Raw genomic sequence first — 20,365 nt, 5'->3', positions numbered from 1 at the left:
ATACATACAACAAAATTGTGTGTGTATATACAGTGCATTCGGGAAGTATTCAGACCCCTTGACTTTTCCCACATTTTGTTCACAAATAGACAGGTATTTTCCTTTCCATGGTAGCAAGATCTTATCTATTTTTTCTAACTTTCTATTAAAATTGATTGTAGTGAGATAAATCAATTATTTCGGGATATGAATATTGAGTATGTCCACATCACTGTCAGACCATTTTATTAATAAACTACACGGTAATGTAAAAGTAGTATTTTTTTGTGATCCAATACCTAATATAGTACACTAATCATAATTTGGTTGTAATCATGAGAGGTTAGAAAAAGTATCTAGATCCTCTATCAAAATTGCTGATTAAAAAAACATGAATTATCACAGTACAATGAAACCTTTGTTTTCAAGCCCTGGATTTCTAGCCCCTTGATATTATCGTTGGATCTGATTTTAACCTGTTTGGGCTAGGGGGCAGTATTGAGAATTTTGGAAAAAATATGTGCCCATTTTTAACTGCCTCCTACACCAACTCAGAAGCTAGAATATGCATTTTATTGTTCAGGTTTGGATAGAAAACACTCTGAATTTTCTAAAACAGTTTGAATGGTGTCTGTAAGTATAACAAAACTCATATTGCAGGCAAAAACCTGTGAAAAATAGATTAAAAAAAATGTGAATTTTGTGACTGTACTATTTAGTGTCATTGTTTTATAGATACCATAGTGAGAAAGGATTCAGTTCGCAACTCCTACGGCTTCCACTAGATGTCAACGATCTTTATAAAGTTGTTTGAAGCATCTGTGATGAATACAGACCGAATTAGAATGCAGGAAAGTTGACACGTCATCACTTCATTTTTTGCGCCTGCGCATAAATCTGAGAAGAGTGTGTTTGTCATAATCGTTTATCTAGACACTTGATAGGTTGTGTGAAAATATTACTGATGTTTACTGATGTTTCACGTTAAAAATGGACCAAAAGATTAATGCTAAACAACGTTTGACATGTTTGAACGAACGTAAATAGATTATTTACTAGTTTTTTTTTAGCTTTTCGGCGTGACTTTACACCCCCCCCACCACGTTTTGTGGGAGCCTACTGAACGCTAACTATTTGGTGTTATTTGGACATAAATTATGAACTTTGTCAAAAGAAACCACATTTGTTCTGGACCTGGGATTCCTGGCAGTGCCTTCTGATGGAGATAATCAAAGGTAAGGGGATATTTACAATGTTATTATCGATATTAGATGATGCTAACTGTATAGCTTAGCTTATTGTTCTTAGCATAGTACCCCGTTTATTGCAAAATGTGATTTCCCAGTAAAGTTATTTTGAGATCTGGTCATTCGGTAGCAATTACGAGTTGATAATATATTATTCTTTGAATGACAATATTATAATTTACCAATGTTTTCGAATAGTAATTCCGTGATTTGTAATGCTGGATTCACTGGGAGCATTCGAGCCGAAAAAAATTCTGAATTTCACCGCGACTGTAAATGCTGTTTTTGGATATAAATATGAACTTGATGGAACTAAAAATGCATGTATTGTATAACATAATGTCCTATGAGTGTCATCTGATGCAGATTGTCAAAGGTAAGTGCATAATTCTAGCTAGTTTTCTGTCTGTTGATGCCCTTCTTTGAATTGGCTAAACATTACACACAGCTATTGTCAATGTACTCTCCTAACATAACCTAACTTTATGCATTCTCCGTAAAGCCTCTTTGAAAATCGGACAGCGTGGTTAGATTTAGGAGATGTGTATCTTTCAAATGGAGGAAAATAGTTGATTATTTGAGTATTTGAAATGATTACTCTTGCAGTTTTGAATTCCCCGCCATGGTCACATGACAATGAATCCCAATACCGGGATAAGATCCTGCCCCCTGGCCTCAACAGGTTTTTTAATAGCTAATATTTCGATGGCGATAAGAAATAGATATGCCGATAGAGGACAACCTTATTTTACTCCTCTTCACAGTTTAATAGTTTCTGAGAAGTAGCCCTTATTTACTATTTAACACCTCGGGTAACTATACATAACTTTAACCCATTGTATAAGAGATTCTCCAAAATTAAATATTACAGGCATTTTATATATAAATTCCAGTCGTAATTTATCAAAAACATTTTCAAAGTCAGCTATGAATACCAGGCCTGGTTTCCCAGAATTTTCATAGTGTTCTATTGTTTCCAGTACTTGCCTTATATTATCTCCAATGTATCGTCCATGTAAAAAAAACCTGTCTGATTAGGATTAATAATATCCGACAATACCGTTTAAATTCTATGCGCTATGCATTTTGCTAGAATGTTTGCGTCACAACACTGAAGTGTAAGGGGCCTCCAATTTTTTTAACGGACCGATTGTCATAATCCATATGTCCAAAGACAGAATAGAATGGGAGACAATTTGAATACAGTCTTAGGCAAGTCCAATTCCTACATTTCCAGTTACTTATAACTGAACATTGTGATCCAACTGTAAAGTGAAGCATTGCACCATGTGGTAAGAGGCAGTGAACCATTTACTGCGCTTGATTCACTAGAACATGTTCTGATATAATCTCTCACAGAGGGAGGCAAAAGGACAATTCAGAGAACAGATGGAAGAAAACAGGTTTCAGAACAAAAAGATAACAAGCCCTGTATGAGGCCGGATATTGAGAGCTATGTAACGTGTGAAAACCTAGGACTATACAGTGAGGGAAAAAAGTATTTGATCCCCTGCTGATTTTGTACGTTTGCCCACGGACAAAGAAATGATCAGTCTATAATTTTAATGGTAGGTTTATTTGGTGAGATCTTGCATGGAGCCCCAGGCCGAGGGAGATTGACAGTTCTAGGCCACTCCAGGACCTTTTTATGGATTTTTTTGTTGTTATTCTGTCTCTCACTGTTCAAATAAACCTACCATTAAAATTATAGACTGATCATTTCTTTGTCAGTGGGCAAACATACAAAATCAGCAGGGGATGAAAGAATTTTTTCCCTCACTGTATGTATTGTCTATTTTTAGTTTAATCCTAGGTTGAATTTAAACAATAGCTGTTGATGACTTCCCAAATGCTATACAGTCCTAAATAGCATCATTGATGATATATGATTGATACGGTATGGTTACATTTCATTTGCTCTGTTAAACCTACACTTCGGAATGACTTTGATAGCACCAGTGAATCTATTAAATGGAGATTTTTCAACAATCAACATCACGATAGCACATTGGTAACAGTTGGTGACAGATATCAAAACTAAGCAGGACGGGGCTTGGTTAAAACCCTGGATGGGAAACAAGGCTATCTATAGGTAGATCAACTTTCCAGTAGGATGTGGTGCCCAGCCTATAGTTTTTTTCTTATAGTGGACATTACATTGAAGATCTGAGATTGTTTCAAAGGTACAAATTCAACATATTTTATACAAGGTTTGTCAATGTTTGTCAATGTTAGCTAAAAAGACTGGTATCCAGACTGCAAACAAGCATCCTTTTCTCAAATGTTCTCATTTAAAACAAATTCAGTGTAGCTTGTGCCATCATACAAGCTCAAAATGGTTGTTAATGTGTCATATGTTTAACAGCATGGAACACTTTAGCAAATTTGGATAACAAGCTTTTGTGGCAATGTGGTTCAGTGAACTCATTTTTACAATCAATACAAATAATACAAACAAATCTAAGTTCTTAAAGGAGAGGACATGTTCGTTTTTTCCCCCCCTATCTCCCATTAACTGCTCTTGTAATTCAAGTCTCTTTCAGAATGTTTATCTGCAATGTCAATGAATTGATGTAACTAAACATATTTACCAGGGAGAAGCAATTGTGCTGCATGGTCTCTTTTTTATGGCTCTTTTTATCCTGGTGGTGACAGCAGCATAACACACACACACAGGTTGAAGATTCATTACATGAAAACATGAGGCAGAAATTAAACGGGTGGTTAAGCAGCATCAACACATTGCTATTGTGCAAGACTTTGCCTGATAACAATCATCAATCTTGTAGGTACTAGGGCTGGGCGATATACCGGTATGTATGCACGGACCGGTTTGGGTTTTTACTTGACCTTCTATAAGGGTATTTTAATGTTTGGGTTGTTAAATGTGATACGCCGTTTGTAACGCCCATAGTTTACTCCGCTACTCGAGTCATCCCTCTCAGCTCTCTCTCCATGCCGCTTTCCACACAGACCTAGCCCCGTCCCGTCACTCAAGGAGCGAGTTCGTTGTTGCTTGACGAGACACTTTCGTTCAGTCTGCATGGTCAATGCAGCACATGCAACAATGTTGATGACAACGATGTTGTTTCCACTTTGATCTTAATATACATCCACAAGCGTACTATAATTGCAATATTAGTTTGTGTTTCTTACATCTGCAAACAGCTAGTTTGTATTTTCTTAGCAAGTTAAGCTAAATCGTTTTAGCCACTGATGCTAATCACTAGTTAGCTGGCTAGCTAACTAGCTAATAAAAGTGCTGAGTCAGAGCAAACGTAGCTAGGTAATACAGCCTGATACTAGTGCTGGTGGAGGCTTAAGTCAGCATGCTGTTTGTGCAACAGTATATTCTAAATCAAAGATGAATAGGCGAAGCATGAATATGTTGGCTATATGAATAAAGATTTAACGTAGCCAAAGATTATAGGGTCCCCTAGGAAACACTGAACATTCCTTTGGTTCCTACCCTGTCACAATAACTCATCCATGGCATTTTCATTCGTTGTCATGTCAAACAACGCTGTATTCAAAGTGCCCACTATTATTTACATTCTAACTATTGAATTATAATAAACATTCTATTTCCATGATTCCAAAACTTCACCCAAGGGTTTTGATCTAAATCGCAATTGCAACATTTGGTTAAAAATAAGGCCTAGTATTTTTGCCCATATCATGGCAGTGTGGAAATTATCTCAAATGAGTGCAGGAAATGCCGAAATTGATGCAAATGTAGGAAATTATTTTAGGTTGAAGTTCAACTGAACATTATAAAACAATCAGAATGGAGAAAGACCCATTGAAATGATTTAGAATATATGTGTTTCCACCCTAGGGTCACACACTACTCATAAAGCAAATTTAGAACTTTTATTAATCAAAAACATAAAATATAGTGAAATACCGTCACACTGTCAAAAATTTGAATTTTGGCCATATCACCCAGCCCTAGTAGGTACTATGCCAAGAAACCGATCAAACTTGGTTATGCCATCAAAATAAATGCAGAAAAAACAACAGACATTGAGCATTAAGCTTCTGAGTAGAAGGTTTGCAAAATTCTGTACATTTCCCCAAATTCCTAGGTTTTTCAGAAAAACCAAACAATGTTGAGAACGTTCTTAGAAATAGATTTCTAAAAAAAACGGTGAATTTAGGAACGTTTCCAGAATTTTGCAATCCTGAGTGCGAGTAGCTCATAAGTGTCCTACCTTGAACTCCTTCTCGATGTCAGCCAACTTGGTCAGTTCATTGCTGAGCTCCAGCGCGGTGAGCACTGGGTCCTCGCTAGACAGCGAAAGGTAAGCCGGGCTAGCCAGGCCCCGGTAGGCATTGATGCGCAAACGTGAGTGGCTGAAAGCGTCTTTGACCTGTTTCTCGGTGCATTCTGGGCACTTGCAAAAGTAGTCATGTGGCCGCTCAATGCGCGCGCCCTTCAACAGCAGCATGTGTACCACCTCGTACTTCTGGCAGTGTGCAGCCAGAATGATGGGGGTGATGTCGGGCGAGAAGCGTGTGCCATCCTCGTCATACGAGTAGAAGTCATCGTCCTGCAGCTCACACGGACTCCGCGTCAGCCGCTCGCTGGCTTGGAAGGATGGATGGGCCAAGATGGCTTCCACGATCCTGACATACCCTTTCGAGATAGCCAGGAGTAAGGCGTCACCGATGCGTGCCAGGTTGTCCCTCCGCAAGAGCAGTTCCATCACCTCCAGATGCTCGTTGCCGACCGCAAGCTGCAATGCGTTCTGGCCCATGTAGTCCACACAGTTGACATTGAGCGTGGTGGACTCCTCCAGCATCTTGCGGACCACAGGGATGTTGCCGTACTCGGCGGCATCCAGAAAGCGCTCCTCCTCGGCGGTCATAATGGTGGTGTGGTCGTTGAACATGAAGGCCGGCCCACGCGTCGCTGGTCGACGACCCTTCTCCCGAGCCCCTGTCATCCGCCGGTGGGCGGGGAGCTCAAGTTCCGCCGCCCCTTTCCTTGCAGAGACGGAGAAAACAACATCATGGTTACTTCCTCTGTGAAGAGCCTTGACTTTTGCAAACATACTTACCATCAAGTTTACTACCAAAAAAATTAGAAATTGCCCCTCTACAAGTTAAAACAAGCTGCTTTCTCCTTCAACTATAAATAGATGACTTCAGTTGTAGCCCTATGTTTTACAAAGTCTACTAAACGACCCTTCACCATTCAAAGAGACCAGTAATATAAGCTCGGAGCTAATGTTACGTTCTGGCATAAGGGCTCATCTAGGGCATCATCTTTGTTGTCTGCACAGTCTCTGTTGTTCCTTGACCCACAGCCACGTAATTCCACCACCCCGTGCCACCCCTACCTTCACAACAGAATGGAGAGTGGCAGCCGGACAGCAGTGTATTCATTAGAACCCAGCCACCCCAGCCGTCTCAGTGAGAGGTGAGCCAGTGACAGAGCGTCACACAGACTGAGTGAGAAATCCTCCTGGCGTTAATAGCGTTTTAATGAAACACAACAGATGCATGAGTAATACAACTACAGGTTGCACTGAGATATCATGGGTTTCTCAGACAGGTTTGAATCTGAGCAACTGCTCTTTCCAGAGATGAGAGTCATAGCCATAAAGCCCATTGGATTACATGTTTTTGATTTTGGCTTAATAATATCCAAGGGTATTTGGTAAGTATTTGTACAATTAAAATACAATTTTATTTGTCACATACATGTGTTTAGCAGATGTTACAGTGGTTGTAGCGAAATGCTTGTGTTTCTAGCTCCAACGGTGCAGTAATATCAAACAAGGTTTTGTAGGTTTGTATTGAACTCAATGTAATATCAAACAATTTTACAACAATACACACAAATCTAAAGTAAAGGAAAGGAATTAAGAATATATAAATCTTTGGACGAGCAATGTCAGAGCGGCATAGACTAAGATACAGTAGAATAGGATAGAATACAGTATACACAGTTGAAGTCGGAAGTTTGCATACACTTAGGTTGGAGTCATTAAAACTCGTTTTTCAACCACTCCACAAACTTCTTGTTAACAAACTATAGTTTTGGCAAGTCGGTTAGGACATCTACTTTGTGCATGACACAAGTGATTTTCCAACAATTGTTTACAGACAGATTATTTCACTTATAATTCACTGTATCACAATTCCAGTGGGTCAGAAGTTTACATACACATACACTGTGCCTTTAAACAGCTTGGAAAATTCCAGAAAATGATGTCATGGCTTTAGAAGCTTCTGACAGGCTAATTGACATAATTTGAGTCAATTGGAGTTGCAGTCATACCACTCAGGAAGGAGACACGTTCGTACTTTGGTGCGAAAAGTGCAAATCAATCCCAGAACAACAGCAAAGGACCATGTGAAGATGTTGGAGGAAACAGGTACAAAAGTAGAACGAGTCCTATATCGACATAACCTGAAAGGCCGCTCAGCAAGGAAGAAGCCACTGCTCCAAAACCGCCATAAAAAAGCCAGACTACGGTTTGCAACTGCACATGGGGACAAAGAGTGTACTTCTTGGAGAAATGTCCTCTGGTCTGATGAAACAAAAATAGAACTGTTTGGCCATAATGACCATCGTTATATTTGGAGGAAAAAGGGGGATGCTTGCAAGCCGAAGAACACCATCCCAACTGTGAAGCACGAGGGTGGTAGCATCATGTTGTGGGGGTGCTTTGCTGCAGGAGGGACTGGTGCACTTCACAAAATAGATGGCATCATGAGGAAGGACAATTATGTGGATATATTGAAGCAAGACATCTCAAGATATAAGTCAGGAAGTTAAAGCTTGGTCGCAAATGGGTCTTCCAAATGGACATTGACCCCAAGCATACTTCCAAAGTTGTGGCAAAATGGCTTAAGGACAACAAAGTCAAGGTATTGGAGTGGCCATCACAAACCCCTGATCTCAATCCCATAGAAAATTTGTGGGCAGAACCGAAAAAGTGTGTGCGAGCAAACCTGACTCAGTTACATCAGCTCTGTCAGGAGGAATGGGCCAAAATTCACCCAACTTATTGTGGGAAGCTTGTGGAAGGCTACACGAAACGTTTGACCAAAGTTAAACAATTTAAAGGCAATGCTACCAATTACTAATTGAGTGTACGTAAACTTGTGACCCACTGGGAATGTGATGAAAGAAATAAAAGCTGAAATAAATCACCCTACTATTATTCTGACATTTCACATTCTTAAAATAAAGTGGTGATCCTAACTGACCTAAGACAGGGAATTTTTACTAGGATTAAATGTCAGAAATTGTGAAAAACTGAGTTTAAATGTATTTGGCTAAGGTGTATGTAAACTTTCGACTGTATATGGATATATATATATATATTTACCCCAAAAATATATGGGGGATTGGAAATGATGCAGACAATTACATTGATGAAAGCAACAATCTATCTGTAATATTAAAGCTGATCAACCCCTCAAAAAAAACATAGTATCCCTCTGTTTGAGCAGGGTGTTTGAGTAGGCTAAGCTAGCTAGCTGCATCTGCTAGCTTAGTAAGTGAAACTGAAAGTTTCTTCAAAACGGTTCAACTATTGTCTTTCTCTCTCTTTGAGTCAGCTACTCACCACATTGTATGCACTGCAGTGCTAGCTAACTGAGGCTTATGCTTTCAGTAGTGATTCATTATCTGATCCTTTGATTGTGTGGACAACATGTCAGTTCATGCTGCAAGAGCTCTGATAGGTTGGAGGACGTCCTCCGGAAGTTGTAATAATTACTGTTTAATCTATGGAAGGGAGTGAGAACCATGAGCTTCCTAAAAATCTAATCAAATCAAATTGTATTGGTCACATACACATACCTTAGCAGTTTTTGTAGGTTTTGTATTAAACTCAATGTACCCAGACGAGGACAGAAGCTAGCTGTCCTCCGACTACACCATGGTGCTACCCTAGAGTGCTGTGGAGGCTACTGTAGACCTTGATTTTAAAAAAGTGTGTTTTAATACACTTGGTGATGTGAATATATTAGTATAGTTTTATCTAAAAATGATCACTTTTTTAGTTTTACAATATACATTTTTATGAAATTCACTGGGGAGGATGGTCCTCCCCTTCCTCCTCTGAGGAGCCTTCATCGTTCCAAATGCATCCATTTGAGGCGAATGCTGTGGCAGAAAAAAAATTGACTCCCATTTCTGAACAGGGGGAGGGTGTAAGTCATAAAGTCTTAATGCGAATAGAGTCCATACTTCTGATGCAAAATATCAACATTACAGAATACAAAATGCATGCAGACGGAGAAGGAAAATACATGTTGCATAACATAACAACAAACAAACCAAGAAAAGGCTAATACACTGGTGTTGAAACTAGAGCTGACCCCAATTAGTCGACTGGTCGATTGTTTGGCTGATTGTTTGATCGATTGGCTGTTGGTCGACCAATTGTTTTTTGTGCTGGAGCAGTAGCAAATATATATTTTTTTAAATGATGGGACATGAGACCCCTGTCTGATTCGCGCCCATCTCAGTGAACTAATCCATTGCGGAGGCTGCGCGGATGACACAGTCGATGAAGGGGAGTGTGAATGCGCTCTCTCCACCCAATTTGTGCACATTCATTGTTTAATGACTTCGTTGTGTCAATTGTTTGCATTTGATTGTTAGTGTCTATCAATTCCCCATTACATACAATGTATCACCAGTAGCACATTTACAGTTCATTCCTACAATTTCTAATCTACAATGTTTGTTTTGGTTACGGTAATTTATGTTAATGCATTTAAAATACTATTATTCCAGTCTTTTACCGTCCTCATTGTCGGAGTGGACACGTTGTTTGCAAAGTGCACAACCTATGATTCTGAGAAACAAGTTTTGGTTTATTTCATTTTATTTATAAGTTGTCAATTTAGTCATAGTCTTTTGTTTGGAGCGCTCCTGTCAATGTTGAGTAAGCACCCGATTACGCATAGAAGCAAACCTACCTAATGACCTCTTATCCCTCGCACAAATGTCTACAACTGTGTTATTTCCGAGCTCAATGGCGCAGGAAACTGAGGGCCCAGAATATTTTATACAATTTATTTATTTATTTTATTTAACTAGGTAAGTCAGTTAAGAACAAATTCTTATTTATAATGACGGCCTAGCAAAAGGGAAAAGGCCTACTAAGGGGACGGGGGCTGGGATTCAAAATAAAAAAGTAGGACAAACACACATCACGACTCTTGTGGCGGGCTGGGCGCGGGCACGTTGACTTCGGTCGCCAGTTGTATGGCTGGATTCCGGGTTAAGCGATGCAGTGTATCAAAAAGCAGTGTGGCTTGGCAGGTCCGTGTTTCGAGGACGCATTGCTCTCGACCTTCACCTCTCTCGAGTCCGTAAGTGAGTTGCAGCGATGGAACAAGACTGTAACTACCAATTGGAAATCACGAAATTGGGGAGAAAAAGTGGTAAAAAGTAGAAAAAAGAAAGATAAAAAACAAAAAAAACAGAGTATACTGTGGGAGAAGGATGCATCTGACCTAACGAAGGGCCGGGATACCCTTGACCTACCGAGGGGGCAAGATAGACTGGACTTACTGGGAAAGCAGGGAACTCTAGACTTACTTGAGGAAACACTTGGCCTACAAGGAAGACAGGAAACCTATACCCCACAAGGGATGAATGCACAATCTTCTTCTTCTTTAAGGTTTTATTGACGTACTACAACCAAATAGGTGTATTGCTGCCACCTACTGGGTGGGGTAAAAACTGAGATCCTTTAACGAAAAATAAATAAACAATAAAAATAAGACACACTAATACAATTTTCAAAAAACGACACAAAAGTTAATGTAGTCCTTCACTTAGTAAAATGTACTCAGATTCCTACACAGGCTCTGAGGCCTGAGAGGGGGAAGCATCTTCAAACAGCATACCCTGCGTTGTTTCAGCCGTGAAATCCTGGAGATCCAAGAATCTTTTAGACGCTTTGACAGTGATTTCCAGTTTCTTACATTTTTTGTTAGTTAAAATGACTCACCTGCGCAGTAAATCAACCTTCTTCATGATTAGGGTTTCAGGATCTCTCAACCAACTGACATCCACAGACTGTTGGGCATCCACTGCCATAGCTTCACCATCTCTACTCGCTGCTTCGACAATTTTCACTGCCCCTGAATAGTAAACAGTAAACACACTGATAACTTAGTCGGCAGCCAAACTTCGGCATCGGGGAAAGTCACAGGTACAGGCTTGGCCTTTTTTACAGTCACAGCTGGTGGGGACACTGACTGGCCTGATACACTGCCTAAGAAAAGGCCTGGACCTGACAAAGCCATTTAGTCACAGCTTCGGCCCCAACTAATTATACAATACAAAGGCCTCAATTGCTATTGTAAGTAGCCTTGTCAGACCCTGAACGGCCCATAAGGCAGGACAAGGAGTCCCCTTGTTGTGTGCAACAGGGAGGGGCAATTCAATGCAAGCTTCACTTGAACAACGAATCACCTGAGACACGCTGCCTGCCCTCCCAGACACCTACAGCACCCGCTGTCAAAGGAAGGCCAAGAAGGACCTCAGCCACAGACTGTTCACTTGGCTACCGTCTGACAGACGTAGACAGTACAGGTGCATCAGAGCCAAGACAGAGAGACTAAAAAACAGATTCTATTACCAGGCCATCAGACTGTTGAACAGCCATCACTAACCGTCTACCAGGTGATACTCACTCACTCACACAAACACACACAAGCCATCACACACACCTTATATTCACATATTCATATGATTTGATATTAAAACAAGAGTTCAGTTCACATAACAGGGTTGACCTTAAAATGAGGGACAGGTTGTCTTTGTTTTACCTTGAATCACTCATCTTCAGAAATTACTTTGTCAAAGCAACAACATACCTATGGCTTTACAATGATGTTGAAAACTTGGATAAATGTTGGGATTAAGTGGGTTAAAATATTCCTAGAATTCACAGTGGATGCACTGAGGGGCATGTCAAAATGCAGATTTTTGGCACTTTAGCAAGTCTTTATTCAACCAGTTTCTATTCTGATTCAATCAATTTTCCATGTGGTCATTAATAAAGAGGACTTCATTGAATATATCAGGCTTTTAAAAATTCTATATTTGTGTACAATATCTACTTAAAATATCAAAGAGATGCCAAAGGCACTCATTTCGTGGAATGACCCAGTTCATGTTCTTCATGTTTTGTTTTTGTCTAGGCTAAAAACCATAAGACAATGGGAGGTCTTGGAAGGTCACAGATGATCTTCTCAGAGGACAAATGTCACTGCCTGGAGAAATTCATGACCTTTAATTCCTGGGTGGTCGAGGTCCAACAATACTTTCTTGTACTCTGTCAGTGGATATCTTCTGCTGAAAATACTGTCAGAATCCTGTGCCTCTCTCAATATTCTACACACGCAAGTGGCTATTGTGTTGCCGTATTGAGAGACCACAAAAAAAAATATCCATGGACTGAAGAAATATATAAATTCTACTAATTCTAATTATATATCTCCATAGCCTGAGTGTCAGTCTGGTTGTGCTATCATGCCAATTCCTTGTCACTGATTGTCATGCCAAACAATGAGCTTGACAATGAGCAATGGAGTTGGTAAGAGCACAAACAGATCGGAGACCAGGCTAGGGTCTCTACACCTAAGGCACATATCACATGATGGCAAGGCATACCATTGGCAAGGCATAACATGGCGTTGGTATCTTAAAATGCACGATATCCACTTTTGTCGTATTCACAAACTCAACATATACCCAAGGAATATCTAAGTAAATATCAAAATCACAACACACAAGACTTGAGCTATTACTATCCCCAACACAGCAGGGTCGGGGAACTGTGGTAAGTCTACTGTTTGACAGGTTCATTTTAAAGTATTTCAACTGACTTTTCGAACGTCATTTTTAATATACAGCCGTAAACTCAGCTAAGCCTGACAATGTAAGGTGGTACCAGCTCGCTAATCATCAAAAACACCCTAAACACATAGAGTTTACGTCCATAGTTAGAAGGACGTTAAACACTGCATGACTTACCAAAGGCCTGGGCTACATGTAAAGTGGCTTCAGAAAGTATTCACACCCCATTACTATTTCCACATTTTGTTGTGTTACAGCTTGAATTTATATTAAATCGATTAGATTTAGATTTTGTGGCACTGGCCTACACAATACCCCATAATGTCAAAGTGTAATTATGTTTTTAGACATTTTTACAAATTAATAAAAAATGAAAAGCTGAAATGTCTTGAGTCAATAAGTATTCAACCCCTTTGTTATAGCAAGCCTAAATAAGTTCAGGAGTAAAAATGTACTTAACAAGTTACATAATAAGTTTCATGGACTCACTCTGTGTGCAATAGTGTTTATCAAGATTTTTGAATGACTACCTCATCTCTATACCCCACACATACAATTATATGTAAGGTCCCTCAGTGGAGCAGTGGATTTCAAATACAGATTCAACCACAAAGACCAGAGAGGTTTTCCAATGCCTCGTGTAACAGTGTAGGTTCCGTCCCTCTCTTCGCCCCAACCCAGGCTCGAACCAGGGACCCTTGCACACATCAACAACTGACACCCCACGAAGCATCGTTACCCATCGCGCCACAAAAGCCGCGGCCCTTGCAACGTTGCAAGGGGAAACCCTACTTCAAGTCTCAGAGCGAGTGACGTCACTGATTGAAATGCTATTAGCGCGCACCACCGCTAACTAACTAGCCATTTCACATCGGTTACACTCGCAAAGAAGGGCACCTATTAGTAGATGGGTAAAAACTAACAGATATTGAATATCCCTTTGTGCACGGTGAAGTTATTAATTACACTTTGGATGGTGTATAAATACACCCAGGCGCTACAAAGATACAGGCATCCTTTCTAACTCAGTTGCCGGAGAGGAAGGAAACCACTCAGGGATTTCACCATGATGACAATACTGACTTTAAAACCATTACAGAGTTTAATGGCTGTGATAGGAGATAACTGAGGATGGATCAACAACATTGTAGTTACTCCACAATACTAACCTAATTTACACAGTGAAAAGAAAAAAAGCCTGTATAGAATAAAAATATTCCAAAACATGCATCCTGTTTGTAATAAGACACTTAAGTAAAACTGAATTTTCTGGGGCAAAGAAATGAACTCCATGTCCTGAATACAAAGTGTTATGTTTGGGGCAAATCCAACACAACACATGTTATGGGTATGCTTGTCATCAGCAGGACTAGGAAGTTTTTTAGGATAATAAGAAACGGAATAGAGCTAAGCACAGGCAAAATCCTAGAGGAAAACCGGGTTCAGTTTGCTTTCCAACAGACACTGGGAGACAAATTCATTTTTCAACAGGGCAAAAACCAATAAACACAAGGACAAATATAGACTGGAGTTGCATATCAAGACGACATTGAATGTTCCTGAGTAGCCTAATTACAGTTTTGACTTAAATCGGCTTGAAAATCTATGGCAAGACTTGAACGTGGCTGTCTAGCAATGATCAATAACCAACTTGACAGAACTTTCATAATTTTTTTAAGAATAATGTGCAAATATTGTACAATCCAGGTGTGCAAGGCTCTTAGAGACTTACCCAGAAAGACTCACAGCTGTAATCACTGCTCAAGGTGTTTCTAACATGTATTGACACTTAGGGGTGTGAATACTTATGTAAATTAGTAATTTCTGTATTTTACTTTTTCAATACATTTGAAAAAACGTCCAAAAGCTTTTTCACATTGTCATTATGGGTTATTGTGTGTCGATGTGTATTTGTTATTTAATCAATTTTTAATTCAGGCTGTCACACAACAAAATGTGAAATAAGTCAAGGGGTATGAATACTTTCTGAAGACACTGTATCAGCACAAAGCAAGTATCACCAGGATAAGATAGCATAAAGCAGAGTAATCACCCCTGTTAGCACACTTTACATCACCACACGTGACACATGATAACATCTTAATTCATGGGTAAGATATGGAGAACCTTTGAAGACTGGAGTGGATTTATACACACACATGCACACAGCTAGGTGTATTAGATTTACATACTCCTGATGTATGACTGTTGCAAAATAGACTAGGGAGCTAGTGCTTAGTGGTAATGTCTGGACCACATAAAAATTCTAAGCAATGCCTGCAAATGAGAGAAACATGGATATTGCCAGTGTTAACATTAGAGGTTGAGTCATGCTGTCTCTGAGTCGTTTACCTAAAGGATAAGATACTCAAACCTCTCAAAGGTGATCTGTGTGTGGAATGGATTAAGTAATCGTGGGTATTGTTTCATTAAAAAAAAACGATGTAAAAGGATTACACAGGGGTTTAAAATATCAAGGAGAGACACATAATATAACCTGAATCATCCAAGTTATTTTGTGTCTGCATAGGAACATGAGATGAAATAGAACACCTTCTGTTTGAGCATTACTACATTGTGGAGGGATTTTCAACATGTCACATGAAGTAGTAGACATACACTATACAGTTGAAGTCGGAAGTTTACATACACCTTAGCAAAATACATTTAAACTCAGTTTTCACAATTCCTGACATTTAATCCTAGTAAAAATTCCCTGTCTTAGGTCAGTTAGGATCACCACTTTATTTTAAGAATGTCAAATGTCAGAATAATAGTAGAGAGAATGATTTATTTCAGCTTTTATATCTTTCATCACATTCCTAGTGGGTCACAAGTTTACATACACTCAATTAGTAATTGGTAACATTGCCTTTAAATTGTTTAACTTGGGTCAAATGTTTCGGGTAGCCTTCCACAAGCTTCCCACAATAAGTTGGGTGAATATTGGCCCATTCCTCCTGACAGAGCTGGTGTAACTGAGTCAGGTTTGTAGGCCTCCTTGCTCGCACACGCTTGTTCAGTTCTGCCCACACATTTTCTATTGGATTGAGGTCAGGGCTTTGTGATGGCCACTCCAATACATTGACTTCGTTGTCCTTAAGCCATTTTGACACAACTTTGGAAGTATGCTTGTGGTCATTGTCCATTTGGAAGACCCATTTGCGACCAAGCTTCAACTTCCTGACTTATATCTTGAGATGTTGCTTCAATATATCCACATAACTGTCCTTCCTCATGATGCCATCTATTTTGTGAAGGGCACCAGTCCCTCCTGCAGCAAAGCACCCCCACAACATGATGCTACCACCCCCATGCTTCACAGTTGGGATGGTGTTCTTCGGCTTGCAAGCGTCCCCCTTTTCCCTCCAAACATAACGACGGTCATTATTGCCAAAAAGTTATATCTTTGTTTCATCAGACCAGAGGACATTTCTCCAAAAAGTACTATCTTTGTACCCATAAGCAGTTGCAAACCATAGTCTGGCTTTTTTATGGTGGTTTTGGAGCAGTGGCTTCTTCCTTGCTGAGCGGCCTTTCAGGTTATGTCGATATAGGACTCGTTTAACTGTGGCTATAGATAGATACTTGTGTAACTGTTTCCTCCATCATCTTCACAAGGTCCTTTGCTGTTGTTCTGGGATTGATTTGCACTTTTCACACCAAAGTACGTTCTTCTCTTGGAGACAGAACGCGTCTCCTTCCTGAGCGGTATGACGGCTGCATGGTCCCATGGTGTTTATCCTTGCATATATTGTTTGTACAGATGAACGTGGTACCTTCAGGCGTTTGGAAATTGCTCCCAAGGATGAACCAGACTTGTGGAGGTCTACAATTTTTTTCTGAGGTCTTGACTGATTTATTTTGATTTTCCCATGATGCCAAGCAGAGGCACTGAGTTTAAGGTAGGCCTTGAGATACATCCACAGGTACACCTCCAATTGACTCAAATTATGTCAATTAGCCTATCAGAAGCTTCTAAAGCCATGACATCATTTTCTGGAATTTTCCAAGCTGTTTAAAGGCACAGTCAACTTAGTGTATGTAAACTTCTGACCCACTGGAATTGTGATACAGTGAATTATAAGTGAAATAATCTGTCTGTAAACAATTGTTGCAAAAATTACTTGTGTCATGCACAAAGTAGATGTCCTAACCGACTTGCCAAACTATAGTTTGTTAACAAGAAATTTGTGGAGTGGTTGAAAAAAAGAGTTTGAATGACTCCAACCTAAGCGTATGTAAACTTCCGACTTCAACTGTATATACACAAAAACTACGTGGACACCACTTCAAATGAGTGGATTTGGCTACTAAAATCGAGCACGCAGCCATGCAATCTCCATAGCTAAATATTGGCAGTGGAACGGCCTTACTGAAGAGCTTAGAGACTTTCAAAGTGGCCTTTCCAACAAGTCAGTTTGTCAAATTTCTGCCCTGCTAGAGCTGCCCCGGTCAATTGTAAGTGCTGTTATTGTGAAGTGGAAACATCTAGGAGCAACAACAGCTCAGCCGCGAAGTGGTAAGCAACACAAGCTAACAGAACGGGACCGTTGAAACGTGTAGAGCGTAAAAATGATCTGTTCTCGGTTGCAACACTTACTACCGAGTTCCAAACTGTGTAAAGCTTTCCACCATTGGACTCTGGAGCAGTGGAAATGTGTTCTCTGGAGTGACGAATCACGCTTCACCATCTGGCTGTCCGATGGACGAATCTGGGTTTGGCGGTTGCCAGGAGAACGCTACCTGCCCAAATGCATAGTGCCAACTGAAAAGTTTAGTTGAGGAGGAATAATGGTCTGGGGCTGTTTTTCATGGTTCGGGCTAGGCCCCTTAGTTTCAGTGAAGGGAAATCTTAACGCTACAGCATACAATGACATTCTACACGATTCTGTGCTTCCAACTTTGTGGCAAGAGCTCGGGGAAGGCCCTTTCCTGTTGCAGCATGACAATGTCCCCATGCACAAAGCGAGGTCCATACAGAAATGGTTTGTCCAGATCGGTGTAGAAGAACTTGACTGACCTGCACAGAGCCCTGACCTCAACCCCACTGAACACCTTTGGGATGAATTTCAACGCCGACTGTGAGCCAGACCTAATCGTGCAACATCAGTGCCTGATCTCACTAATGCTCTTGTGCCTGAATGGAAGCAAATCCCCACATCAATGTTCTAACATCTAGTGGAAAGCTTTCCCAGAACAGTGGAGGCTGTTATTGAAGCAAAGGGGGGACCAACTCCATTTAATGGCCATTATATTGTAATGAGATATTTGACGAGCAGGTGTCCACATACTTTTGGTCATGTAGTGTATGTAGGCTACATGTCGGCTTACATGCTGACAACACCGCTCGCGTCGCAAAATAAATGTACACACACGTTATTCAATCATTGTACCCACACTGCGTCAAGTAGCCAGTCTTGGTTCTATTTGTGACGCGCTGCAAGTCCCGCCTCCCCCATCTCCTTATTGGTTTTTAGGAGCATATACTGTACCCACGTGGGTGATTGAAAGATGAACTGAGGTCCACACTCCAATTGGTGGTGGTAATGCACCTTAAAATTGGTTGCCAACCACCATATAAAGTCCAAAGAAGAAGAAGAAGCCTGATTGAGGAGAGATTACTAGAAACAAACTCTGTTTCCCCTTTTAGCTGTGGATTAATTGTAGGAGTAGAGGACCTTGTGCATTTCAGGTAAAATAACAACTCAATGCTTATATCCCAGGACAAATTTGCAAGCAACAGCAAGCTAGGTAGCTAAATTCTCATACATGTTTAATGCTTTTCGACCTGTCCCCAAATTAATATAGTTGGTTCAGAGTTCGTTTTGATTTTTCAACCTGTGTGTCCTGATCGCGTCTGGTGTGGGTGGACAAAATGAACATGCGGTGGCGCACGGGACGCGGTCTAGTCAGCATGTCATGCATTATCAACCAAACTGATGCTCTCTTGTCTGCACAATGTCATGTGTGACAAGCGAACGAAGTGCCGCAAGTATTGTCACAAACGCTGCCAATGTCCAAAAATGCAGCTAGATAACGATAATAGGATATAATTCAACATTTGGGTTTGGCCCAAAACAACATCATTGCACTATTAGCTACCAGTTCAAAGCTTCGTATCGGAGAACTTTATATAGCATGTCAGTGCAACAAATGTGAATAGTCTTGATCTTCGAAGAGGGCATGACAAATTATGATTTTTTCATTGGACCAAAGGCAGAAAAGTTCATTTTAAAGTAGCCTGTGTCATAAAATAATTCATGAAATTTCAACAGTTTGAAGTAAACATGTTAATCCACACAAAGATAGTATCCTACCTCAGTTCCCGTGCCCACGTTATCAAGCCTAAAATGAGTTTTCCATAGACAGTAGGCTCGTTTACTCACATATTATAAGCACAATATCCCGACGAGTTCCGGACTTTTTGGACGGACATTAGGTCATGTGCATTCACGCCGTCGTTTTCCTCTATCCAGCACTGTTCATCCTCCTCTTCGAAGAACGATACTCTCTTGTGATACATTCTGGCCTTCGTTAACATATGGGCAGTAGTGACTCTCTCTCTCTACCGTCTCATTGTTTTGTGACAAACTTCCGAAGTCAAGCACGTCAGTTTGGGCTTCAGAATGAAGCCGGCGTGTGCTTGAGTTCTCAGCCAGCCCTACCGTCTATTTCCCCAGGTCGTTGTACAACTCCGGGCTAGTCTGCAAAAGTCAATTTAGGAGGTTGTAGTGGTCCGGCCCATTTCTGCCAAATGAACGCTCATCAATCACTGTCTTCATCTTCACCACCACCACTAGGCTACTATAATCACACGAGTAACAGGTGAAGTGTTTGCCTTGGTACTGAAAGATCCAGATCCAGCTTGCTTTCCATTATTGCTTTCTTTGGATTATAAATCCCCGATCTGTTGGTTTGATGTAGCGCTCAGCCATGTGAATACTAGTGCAGCACTCTTACAGCAATCTAGTCTGCTTCTAATTTGCTTCTCAGCTTCTAGAGTGGTTGTAATTTCTTATGAAAGTATGTATGCGCGGTGGCACCATATCCCCCAAGGTACTGTTACATGACTCAAACAGGCATACTGTACATGAAATATGCGGTAGTAAACGATAGGTATAAAACGCGTAATTACTGGCCACCTCTGTGGGGGATGTGTGAAATGTTTGACTCCAAAGGTCGTGAGTGACAATAGAAAAAACGCTATAGTAGACCATAAAACTCTTTAAAAAAAATGATATAAAATATATATTTAAAGTCTAAATCGTTGGGGGGGGGGTTTCTAAACTGA

The 20,365-nt window shown here is 40.4% G+C and overlaps 1 protein-coding gene across 1 annotated transcript in view; it reads right to left on the bottom strand.

Annotated features, from left to right (window-relative positions):
* Window positions 1-19,731, bottom strand: part of LOC115205082 (short transient receptor potential channel 3-like) — an 89,416-nt gene extending 69,685 nt beyond the window's left edge. The window contains exons 1-2 of the mRNA XM_029770673.1: window positions 19,461-19,731; window positions 5,441-6,215 (exon numbers count right to left, since the gene is read on the bottom strand). Of these exons, the coding sequence (XP_029626533.1) occupies window positions 5,441-6,215; window positions 19,461-19,615 (930 nt within the window). The 5' untranslated portion in view covers window positions 19,616-19,731. The remainder of the gene's footprint in view (window positions 1-5,440; window positions 6,216-19,460) is intronic.
* Window positions 19,732-20,365: the final 634 nt, after the last annotated feature.

This window comes from Salmo trutta, chromosome 13 (genome assembly GCF_901001165.1).
Source record: "Salmo trutta chromosome 13, fSalTru1.1, whole genome shotgun sequence".
Classification (NCBI taxonomy): domain Eukaryota; kingdom Metazoa; phylum Chordata; class Actinopteri; order Salmoniformes; family Salmonidae; genus Salmo; species Salmo trutta.
This window is presented reverse-complemented; position numbering and strand designations above follow the sequence as displayed.